We start from the raw sequence: 12239 nt of genomic DNA, 5'->3' as shown, positions 1-12239 counted from the left end.
CTTTTGCCCTCCCCCCCCCCTCCTAATCAGAGGGTCTGCCCACGCCTATGGTTGTAGATAAATCGGGATACTCGACCATGTTTCGCGAATCGGTAATCCTAGAGTCGAAAGTGAATCACCGTAGCGATTCGTTTCTCGGATCCATTCTTACGATTCGTCGCAACGACTCGTTCGAACGAATCGATTCGTCCAAGGACACCGATGATGCAGTGCAGTTGCCGGAGAGGCTCAGTCAATGCGAGTGCAATGAGCGGGTTAGACAAGACGGCGCAGCTGCACGAGGCAGTTCGCAGGGAAGACGCGGAGACCGTGGAGAAGCTCCTGGCCGAAGGGGCGGATCCAGACGAACCGGACTGGGCCGGGAGCGGGAACGCACCTCTGCTGCAGGCCGCCGCGTCAGGAAGCGTCGCGGTGCTCAAGGCCCTCATATCCGCCGGCTGCGACGTCAACACGCGCTCGGCCCGCGGCGAATCCGCGCTGCACCTCGCCGTCTCGACGCGTCGAGTCATTCCCGACGTCGTGTCGACGCTGCTGGACGCCGGGTGCGACACGTCGATCCAAGAAAACTTTCGTGGCAGCACCGCCCTTCACGCGCTGATACGCCACCTGGCACCCGCTCGCCACGATTGCCCGGAACTTCCGCTGGACACCTTCGGCCACCTGGCGGAGAAGAGTGACGTCAACCTGCAGGACCACAGGCGTCGCACAGCGCTGCACCGCCTGGCGTCTTCCGGCTGCAGGGAGGAAGAACCGCTGAAGATACTGCTCCGTCGCGGCGCCGATACCAGCCTCCAGAACGATCGCGGAGAGACGCCGCTTCTGGAAGCGCTGGAACGTGACAGCCTGGACGCTGTAAAAGTGCTCGTGGAATCCGGAACGGACTTGTCCAAAGCCACGAAGTACAGGGAGACGGCGCTGCACGTTGCAGCCAGGAAGAATCTTCCGGACACGGTGCAGTTGCTGCTGGAGTACCACGCCCCCGCGAATGCTCAGGATTTGCATGGAAACACGCCCCTGCACCTGGCTGCGGGCAAGGGATACAAGGACGTGGTGAGGCACCTGCTCGCTCGCAAAGGGACGGAGGTGAACACACCCAACAGGGAGGGACTCACGCCTCTACACATTGCTGTGGAAAGTGGATTCATCGCTGTCGTGCAGGTAATGTAAATGTTCAGTTTTTTCCAGTTCTAAACATGTTCTCCGTGTTCAGAATAATGTACAATTTCGCTCTGCCGTTGTCGTTTCGGTTAACGCTAGTTCATTTTACTCAACCTCCGTGGCAGAGTGGTTAACGTAGGCCGTTACAAACAAAGGGTCTCAGGTTAGATTGATTGATTTGGTTTATTTTTCTTGGCTTTTCTTGCACTTTTGGCTAATCGTGAAGATAGGACGAGTGTTGAAATTATGAAATTGATGAAGGGACACTCACAAAGAACACCCATACCGGGATTCGAACCCGGAACTCCTGGCGTCGCAGCTCACTATGCTAATCGGAGGCCGGAAGATCCCAAGTTTGAATATTGGGTAAGGCAATGTATGTATTTCTTAAATTCTTCATTAATGATGTGGTCATTACGTGATCGTCATCCAGTAATCAAAGAGTACCGGGTTCGTTACCCGGCAGAGGCTCAAGTGGTTCTAATCCCACTTTGAATTGTAAGCCCAGTCCCGATTAACCTCTGTGTATAAAGTGAAATTAACGACAGCGTCTGAAATGGTAACTCTTAGCGGTGGGGGGACAGGGGCGTTTGTTCGATCGAGCCTTCGGATTAGGAGGATGCCCCTATGGTTTAACATGGTGACAGTGGGTCAACTGGGGGATGCTTTGCGAAAACTTTGCTACCATTCAGCCGCATCCCCTCATTGCTTACAGCAAAAACTCGGATATGGTGCTGAAGCTCAGATTGCGGGTCCGTTTACCCACTGTACCCCTTCGAGAATTACGTCGATTTTTATTTTTTAACAGATTTCAATGTTTTACGTAATGCAAAAGTGGTTCCAGCGTTAGGAAAGCAGAAATAACGGATATATTTGAGTCCAAAGAATGGCCCACGTAAGTTAAAACCTGCAATTTCGGAGTACTTTCGCCGCCTTCTGTTAGTAAAGACTGTTTGTATGCACACTAAAATAGCGAAAGAACACGCCGAAAATAACTATCAGTACCAATCCTAACCTAACTACGTAAAATTATAGCCGCTGTTGTGGAAAGTCCGTTTGGGTGCTATATTAACTTGCGCGAAACCTTTGGGTTGTTCTGCTTCACAGTAAAGTAACAGACGTACTTTACTTCATAATAACACATTTCCGAGAGATAAAATCAACTGAAAACGTTCATAAACAACAACATCTTCATAAACCATGCAATATATATTTCACTTTGTCTAGGGGGTACAGAGGGTCAAGGGTACCCAGATTGCCATTAACGTAGATGTAAAATAGCCACGTGAAGTGACAGAATACAAATGCGTCTTTGCATTATTTGTACAGTATGTTTACGTTTATGGTTCATATGCATTTCGGTCATCTCTCAGGCCAAGTGCCTCGAGAGATTTTTTCTATGGCAGGACTCACGATGTCGTCGCCGATTCTTGCATCTGTTTCATTTAATCACCATTCATCCTCATCGTTCTGATTAGCTTTTAGAGGAAGACAGTAAGAAGGCAAAAGGTGCAGTTGGTGTAATGTATACTAATCATTGCGTGAACAATAAACTTGACCAGGGGCGGCGATTGGGTTCCAAAACTGGGAAGGCAAGGTGCCAAAACTAGGGGGGCAAGGACAGTTTACTTTCCCTTGGTCGATTGATTGATTTCGTTTATTTTACTTCGCGTTTTGTGCTTAGTGGCTAATTTGCGAAGATGGGGATGAGGGATGAAATTGATGAATGGACATTCGCTAACAACCAAGCCCGAGCGGGTTTCGAACCCGGGACCCTTGGCGTCGCAGCGCGCTGTGCTATCCCTTGGTCGATAAGGTTTAGCATAGTGCAGGGGCAAAAGTAGCAAAAAGTGTGGGGGGGGGAGGGGACTGTCCATAATCGCCGCCAAGTATAAGAGACAACTAAGTCTAAGTTTGAGAGACATTTCATGCAAGAAGAACAGTGAATGAGCAAGTAGTTTATTTACGGAATTGCAAGAAGAATTTAAATTTCCTGCATCTTGACACAAACTCAAAAGAAAGATCTAGAGTTGTGTGTCTGATATTTGGCGCTGCGACGCCAGGGGTCCCGGGTTCGAATCCTGGCTTGGACATGGACGTTTGTGATGTCTATTCATAAATTTCATCATACCATCACTCATCCCCATCTTCGTAAATTAGCCAAAAGTGGCACAAGAAGCGAAGTAAAATAAATTAAATCAAACATTAGGTAAGCTCGTTGATTGCGATAGAAAATAATATATTTGATTGACTTCTAAGTCGACTTTGTGCACAGGAAGGCTAATCGGTACTGAACCTATAGTTTAAAGTGGGATCCGAGCCACTTGTGCCTCCACCGGGTATGGAACCCGGGACCCCTCGATTACAAAGCGACGACGTTACCACTACGCCATCGGGGAGGTCCTTATATAGTTGTTACAGCTACCGAATTGTTTATTACATACTAATTTGACGTAAATCTGATAGTAAATATTACAGCTTACGTGAATACGTCAGGCGGGCCACGTTTGGTGACACACGATATCGTACAAACATCAAAAGTTGAATTGTGTCGTCATTGTGGAATACTGAGATTCCTATTAGGAAATACAAATGTTAGAATGATTAGTAAAAAGTCTAAATTGTCAAGTGAATCTGACGGACTCGCGTCAGGTTTTCTATAGTGTTGTAATATTGATCCCGAGTTCATAAGTTTGGATTTATGCCAACTTTCCGCCCAAAAACAGGCTGAGACCAGCTGAATAATTTCACAGCAACATGTGCCGAGCGCGTTGAGTGCTCGACTTACTACCTCGTTGCAAATGGTTCTTGGTTCAAGTCCCGACCTAGACATGATTATTTCTGTTTGTTCCACGGAGACCAACCCCCAGATCTTGAGTTAAGTATAAAACTTTACATTAAACCAATATACACATTAAACGTTTTGCTTTTGGAGAAGCTAGGAAATGTATTATCCTTTACAGACAGACAATTTCATATTATTATTATTATTATTATTATCTAACTCTCTAGCCTTCTTAAACTCGAAGGTTCATGGCTGCAGCAACAAAGGCCTTCCATCTGTCCCTATCCTGGGCAAGATCTATATACTCCATCCCTACCGATTTCCTTTAGGTCCATCTCAACATTATCCCTCCATCTTCTTCTTGGTCTTCCTACTGGTCTCTTACCATCAGGTTTCCCAACAAGAATCCTGTAAACTCTTCTTTCCTCTCCCATTCGTGCCACATGGCCTGTCCATCTAAGTCGTCTTGATTTAATCATTCTAATAATATCTGGACACGAATACAAATTATGTACTTCTAAATTATGTAACCTTCTCCACTCGCCTGTCTCCTCATCTCTTTTAGGTCCAAATATTTTCCTAAGGATCATATTTTCAAACTTCTTGAATTGATTGATTGATTTGTTGTTTTAGGTCCACTTTATAGGGACTGGACCTACAGTTTAAAGTGGGATTCGAACCATTTTGCCATGTGCCTCCACCGGGTATCGAACCCGGAACTCCTTGATTACAATGCGACGACGTTACCACTACGCCATCGGGGAGACCCGAACTTCATGAAGAAGTTTGCATTTGAGAAATATGTGTTGCAAATGTTAATAAAATATTGTTGTGGGAAATAAAATTAACCCTGACAGGGAAGAAGATTTATCTTTGTCGTCAGTGATACTTGGGGCTGGTGTGGGGGGGGACCCCCACATCCTCCCGGTTAATTCTCACCCTTCATTAAACGAACGAACAAGACTGAAGAGAGTCCTTTTCGAATAATTACGATACTGCATGATTTATTTGTTTATATTTTACTCCGCTTCGCTGCTAATCTGGTCTAATCACGAAACGAAACTGCCTGAGATTATTTAGGTTAAAAGACATTCTATTTCACCCAACAACTGGATTTTCAAAATTCATAACAGATCGCTGCACAACCGTGTAAAGTTTGACCTTGACTCTTCCAGCGTGAGTCATAGCGTGCTTTGAGGTGACAATAGAGTACTGGCTGGACTCCTTTCACGGATTCTTGAAGATGAATAGCCACAAGAAAGACTCACCAAATATGCTTGTCCTGTAGAGGATAAAACACGGTCTATATACCGTGCGAATAACCTACACACTAGTAAAACTCTCAACCTCTACCCCAAAGTCTCAGGATTTTGCTATCTGTGAAGTAAGAGTCAATGCCCGTAAGAGTCATTTTAAGCGTCAGAAAAGAGAAAACCTGTGACAATGCTCTTGTATTGCAGATCTTTTACATCGCGTTTTTATTTTCTTAGTTCATGATAATTACAATTTAGTGAGGTTACCCCCCAATCTTCCTGATACACATAAAAAAACAATACTTATTTCGAAGGAGAATCGAAAATTTACGAAGCTTACACAGTACGAACAGAATATTGCAACAACTGACACTAAAACATTTTCAGATCTGTATTTCTGAACCAAGTTTGATCCACTTTATCACCAAAAACTCAAAATGCTGACCAAGGCAGAATTTAATTTATTTTAAAACATAAACTAAACGTTATGTTTCAACGTTCTTACAAGTTCTTCTTCAGACTCTGCATTTGGTACTTGGTACAGAGTCTGAAGAAGACCTTACTAGAAGGTTGAAACATAACGTTTAGTTTGTTTTGAAATAAAATAAATTCTGCCTTGGTCAGCATATTGAGTTTTTGGTTATCATGGAACCAAGGCTTACTGGTGTTATAACAACTTTATCAATATTATTTAAAATTTTAAGTGTACTTTATGCACAGATAGGCTAATCGGGACTGTGCCTGTAGCTTAAAGTGGAATTTCAATCACCATGTGTCTACAATTGATCAGAAGGCGACGAGTGTTACAACTGATCCATCTGGGAAATCTATATTTTTTGTTTAGTTAGATCATGTTAAATTTTTAATTGTTCAAGCAAATATACACGAGAAATCGTTCAATTTATATTCAATTGATTTAAGTAAATGAGATGATATTTGTAGAAGAGGAATTGGTTTATGATAAGGCTACCATTTTTCAAAGCGTAAAGTCCGGACGTTTTCCTAGAAACTCACCAATAGGGTCTATATATCGCCATTCTGTCGCCATGTTGTTTTGTTGTTCTTCTACGACGAAGTTGCTGCTGTAAACTACGAAAACATAAAGCTTTTCGATTTCTATTTTGATTATTCTACGTCACTTTTCTATCACCTTTTGATAATCGCAACGGTGAGGGTGAATGTTGAACTGATAAAATTCGTGATGGGACAAATACAGTGATACAAGCACTCATGCCTTACTCAAGGACTCCCCACTCTCCCACCCACTGAAATAATTTTTTAAAAATGTCACAACAATTTTTCACTTTCTCTTATCATGAGACAATATAACATAATTAGTATTTTTCTCTTACATTTTTGAACAAAGTATTACATGCGTGGACGTCGAGAATGGGGGGTCAAACAGGTCCGTTGCCCCCCATAGGATTTAGCATTGTTCATTTCAAGTTACAAAAAACAGAAAGTTTGTTACTTTTATTGTTAATAACATAGATAAAGTTCAGTTACTTATTATTCGAATGGAATAACGAAGAAAAAAATTGCATTAAATCGAAAAGATGATAGTTAAATACAGAAACCAGTATATTTGTCGTCATCTGACATTTAAACCCAAGAATGAATGGTTTCACAATTCTCAAAATTCCAACACAACAAACACTATGGCCAAATGTCCTCCCAACTTTTAAAGTTTTTTTTTTAACGAGGTGTGTAAAAATTAATAACGAAATAGAATAACCAGTGGCGGCGATCATGGGGTCGTGGGGGCAGTTGCCCCCCACTTTTTGCCACTTTTGCCTTAAACCTTATCTACCAAGGTCCAAGGGAAAGTAAACTGTCCTAGCCGCTGCCCCCCGTTTTGGCACCTTGCCCCACAGTTTTGGAACCCCAATCGCCGGCACTGAGAATAACTGTGCATTTTGGTAGATAACTGTTTGAAATGTAAGAAAAACACATTTGCTGGATTTAGCGAATCGAATATAATAAGAATAATGCATTTGGAATATTTTTTTTATTAGTTTATAATATCATTAATCATGAGCATAATAATAGTTATTATTATTGTTGTTATTTCTACTGTTCAAGTTTTATCCATTGCCTGACCCCCGTACAAAAATTTCTGGCGACGCCCATGATTACATGTAATTAAATTAACTAGGCTTATTAGCAAAGATTGTTACAAGGAAACAGAAAAACATATATATATAAAAAAAGAGCATTTTCACATTCCGACTTCATCCAGGAACAAAATCTGGACAAGGGTGAAAAAATAAAGGACTGCCCCGGCAACTAAACACAAAATAGGAAAATGTTTGTTTTCTTGTGTTAGTTCTTTTCCTCGCCTTCCAAATAGAGCAAGACAACAAAATATTTCTCCCGGCATAGCAAAGGGAGCATGCATAAATTCCAGCTGTTGGCTATTGTGAGAAAACACGCTGGTTCCGTTTAACCTCGACACGAGCAGGGGACGAACGATGCCTTGTTTCACGGGCAACAAGCATCCGACGCGTGGTGCGTAACGCTGGGCAGGAAGAATGGCGGAAGATAGACACAAACAGTCGCCGCACACAATTGCACATTAAGAAAATAATTTGTCTTTTCCATTAAAGTGAAATTCTTGCAGTGCAGTAGGACTTCCTTGCTTTTCTTTAAGTAAATGGCAAACAATGCTTCAACGATTTGGACCAGACTGTTTCCAGTGCTTTCTCTTGGTCGTCCAAATGGCCAATTATTAATGCATCGGAGAGCTAAGAGGATGACATGATGATCTACACACTACTTTAATGCAAAAATCTCGATCAGACTGGTCCTCATGCACTACGACTTAACAATCAACCTTGTCCAACAGGTGACCGAGCGCCAGAGTTGTTAAAGGCCTATAAATTCTAATGGGTTATATTAGGTTCCGTTGCAGGATCAGAACCTTTTCTCTCGCACAATTTAAATTCGGTACAGGTTGTGTTCTGTTCAATTGAAAAAAGGTTCCTGGACCGGATTTAAATTCAGCCGGAGAAAAGGTTCCTGGACCGGATTTATAATGATCCGGAACAAAGGTCCCTGGATCATATTTAAAATGATCCGGAAGAAAGGTTCCTAACCATATTTGATTGATTGATTTAGTTTATTTTACTAATTTGCGAAGATGGGGATGAGTGATGAAATGATGAAATTGATGAATGGACATTCACAAACAACCAAGCCCTACCGGGATTCGAACCCGGGACCCTTGGCGTCGCAGAGCGATGTGCTAACCACTTTTTTTTTCTTTTTTTATATAAAGGAAAGCCCCTAACCGGAAGTTTTCCCCATCACGCTTCATTCACTCACATCATTTACATTTCTTTTTCAGGACTTTTCAGGACAGACAATCACAAATACCCATGCCTTACCCGGGACTCAAACCCGGAACCCTTGTCGTTGTAGCGCGCTCTGCTAACCACTCCGGCACGGAGGTCGACCGACCACTCGACCACAGGGTCGGGCCTAACCATATTTATATTTATCTGGAGAAAAAGTTCCTGGACCTTATTTAAATTGATCTGGAAATAAGTTTCCTGAACCGAATTGAAATACTTAACAGATAAAAAGGATCATTACGGTCCAGAACCCATTGACGCTTGCTGATTTTCTCTCCTGGACCGGAATTGAATTTTTTTAAAATCCCTGGACCTTTAACAACCCTGCCGAGTGCACTAAGCGGTCGACCTTATGATCTGGCCATTGAAAGTCTTGGGTTCGAGTCTCGCACTGAGTGTGGGTGTTATTTGTGAGTGTCATTAACTTCATCTAATCATTGAGGTGGCCGTTGAGGACACTCAATCGTCAAACTCTCTTCCACGTGGTACACCCTGCAATGCATTCTGCAGACAAATGAGGCTCTGGCGTCTCGACTCACAGCCAGTAAGTAGAATCCTCTGTGAGGCTTGTGTTGTGTTCTGTACATGTGTATTGGTGACTGTTCCTTCATCCATCTCATCTCGTCACCATTAATCCTCATCTTCGCGACTAGCCAAAAGTGGCACAAAAGCGAAGTAAAATACTCCCTTCCTAAAAAAAATATACAAAAAAATGGAAAATCAAACACAACGTGTTTAAGCAGACTATACGGCACCATCCTTCTTCATGTCATCAAACTGTTCGTTCTCTACTTTCAGCATGATAATGAACAGGAAACGGATTTATACGTACATATTTATGTATGAAGCCGAAATCAGTTATATCTTATATTATCTTTGCGCATCACGGCATGTAGACTTGAAAAATTAAGTTTTTATTTTCCATATTTGTACACATATTAGTTTTTGGCTCATATTTTACATATTTTTTTTTTTACACATTATTTCCACATTTCAGAACATTTCTCAACATATACTCCATATTCGCGCAATTACTACTGTACATCTCCCCGTACTTCAGAACTGAAATACATATATGTTGGAACTATCGTTATTTGATTCTATATTATCATGCTGAAAGTAGAGATGGACAGTTTGTGTCATGAAGAAGGTTGGTATCCAGTGGCGGCGATTAGGAGGGGTGAAGGGGGCAGTTGCCCCTCAATTTTCGCCACTTTTGCCCCCGCACTATGTTAAATCTTATCTACAAAGGGAAATATACTGTCTTTGCCCCCCTAGTTTTGGCACCTTGCCCCCCTCCCCCAGTTTTTGGACCCAATCGCCGCCACTTAGCTTAAACACGTTGAGCTTCAATTTCCACCTTTCTTGAGTGTTTGTTCATTTTACTTCGTGAATTTCTTGTGAATGACTGACAAATATGAAATACACTCCCATTACTTCTTGCGATACTGAAGGTCGTTTAATATAGAAGTTTCCGTATGCTGTAAAATATTTTATTTTTAAGATACATGAGAAAACCATACATACATGTGTAGGAGGATCCTTCCTCACTTCTCCACATAATCCCCATAGAGATTCAGGCATTTGTCCCACCGTTGCACCAATTTGTCCATATCCTTTGCAAGAAAATCAGGGCTCTGGCTATTGAGCACTATTCTCACAACAAGCTTCACTTCTTCATCTGTTTCGAAACGATAACCTTGCAATTCAGACTTTAACACCGGAAAAAGATGGAAATCTCTCGGCGCTAAATCGGGGCTGTATGGAGGGTAAGGCTGCCGTTCCCACCCCCAATTCTTCAATTTTGTGTTGTGTTTGCACTGCTGAGTGGGGGCGAGCGTCATCGTCAAGAAGAATGACACCAGCTGACAGGAGACCTGGTCGCTTATGTCGAATTGCGTTTTTCAGTTTATCCAATGTTTGACAATAACGGTCAGCATTAATTGTTCTTCCTCGTTCCAAAAAGTCCATAAGCAGAACACCCTTAGCATCCATGCTTCTGAACTCCTTATGACGCGAGCCCGCGTTTTCCGAACAAGCATTTACTTTTCGCCCTTGAGCGCATGCGCCTTCACGTCTGCTAACGAATCGATTGTTGTTCCTTGTAGACGAAGGATGTTGCTTGTCAACCATGTGCTTCTTTTTAATGGCATTGCTTTAAACAATATTTTATAGCACAGGGAAACTTATATATTGAACGTCCCTAGTAAATCCATCTTAAGAAACAACGAAAGGAAATTCACGTTCGAACACTTACAACAAAATTTTATTATTAATTTGTTTGGAAACAGAAAATGAAAACATATTTTGTGTTGTTTTTCAATTAATATTAATGTAAACGTACTGTATTTTATGTAGCTCATGTAGTGTCCTGTATTATTAAAAATGTAATTTTTTACAATTTTAAATCAATATTTAACCCCAAATTTTGATGAAAATAACTAATATGTATTTACACATTTAACACATTTTTACTCCATATAAATCCGTTTCCTGGTGGCGGAAGAGCGAAGTAAAATGAACAAACAAACAAGAAAGGTGAATATTGAAGCTCAACGTGCTTAAGCTAACTACGATACCAACATTTTTCATGACATAAACTGTCCATTATCTACTTTCAGCATGATAATATAGGATGGAATAGCGATAGTTCCATATATTTCAGTTCTGAAGTACATGTATCGTGCGAACTGTCTATATATGACAACTGCCTCAAGAAACTTTTAACTGTGGAAGTTTAAAAATCAACTGCATATAAGCAAACCGACATGTCTGCACAAGCTAAGATTTTGTAGCTGTTTATGTTTCCTCTCGTAGACTCCTTCAGAAGTTACATCACCCGCACATCTGCTCCCGCGAACAGCTGTCGCCCCTCTCAGTCCTTGCATTATTCCATGCACAGGCAAGTTAGCTCGTACATCATCGCCTGTTAAGATCTTTTTTTGTTGTTCCTCAGTTCAGAAGAAAGAAAAAGAAACTCAGCTCCCAGCTTAAATAGGCCTTCTTTACTTGCTTGTCCCACCTCGCCACCCTCACCGAGGACTTGTGTTGGAACCGAAAACTGGAAGATGAATAAACGAAGGTATAGACTGGCCTGGATGCGTGCTGATTACATATTAGGTTTGGATAACTGCTCGGATCATTGTAACAATAGGCTCCTTACAGAAATGCTTGTGTCTTTGTCGTCTTTTTGTGTTCTTTTGCCGAAAGCTTTCCTGTAGGGCTTTAACTCAACAACGTGCTCGGCCTGCAAAGCACTGCAATTAAAAAAAATCATTATTTTTTTCTATGCGATCTTTAGCGTCAAGGTTAAGTTACTGCCAAACATAGAATTGTTAAAAAAAAGGTAAAGTGCTCCCCTGTGCATAGCACCACGCCATGAAGGCGTATAGGGGGTGTGGGGGTAACGCCCCACACTTTCTTGATCCGGTCGTGAGTGGGGATGATGTGATCAGCATCACGCCCCTGACCGCCTTTACCCCCCAGGGTTTCCCCCAGGTACCCATGTTATTCGACGCTGGGTGGGCGCCGGGGCCGCTTTCACCGTTAGAAAAGTTCCCGGATTTGAACCGGCCGGGGATCGAACCCGGGACCTTTAGCATGGTACTCAGACGCGTTACCGACTGAGCCATAGAATTGTTATAGTGTATTATAGGATTATTATTATTATTCCTCATAATTTATTCTAGA

The 12239-nt window shown here is 42.2% G+C and overlaps 1 protein-coding gene across 1 annotated transcript in view; it reads left to right on the top strand.

Annotated features, from left to right (window-relative positions):
• The first annotated feature begins 201 nt into the window (after positions 1–201).
• LOC146005428 (uncharacterized) overlaps positions 202–12239 on the top strand; it is a 70182-nt gene continuing 58144 nt past the window's right edge. Inside the window, exon 1 of the mRNA XM_083144670.1 lies at positions 202–1158. Within this exon, the coding sequence (XP_083000796.1) occupies positions 202–1158 (957 nt within the window). The remainder of the gene's footprint in view (positions 1159–12239) is intronic.

Source organism: Lepisma saccharinum, chromosome 23, assembly GCF_977018435.1.
Source record: "Lepisma saccharinum chromosome 23, izLepSacc3.1, whole genome shotgun sequence".
Taxonomy (NCBI): Eukaryota; Metazoa; Arthropoda; class Insecta; order Zygentoma; family Lepismatidae; genus Lepisma; species Lepisma saccharinum.
The sequence above is the reverse complement of the archived record's forward strand: the minus strand, read 5'-3'. Positions and strand labels throughout refer to the sequence as shown.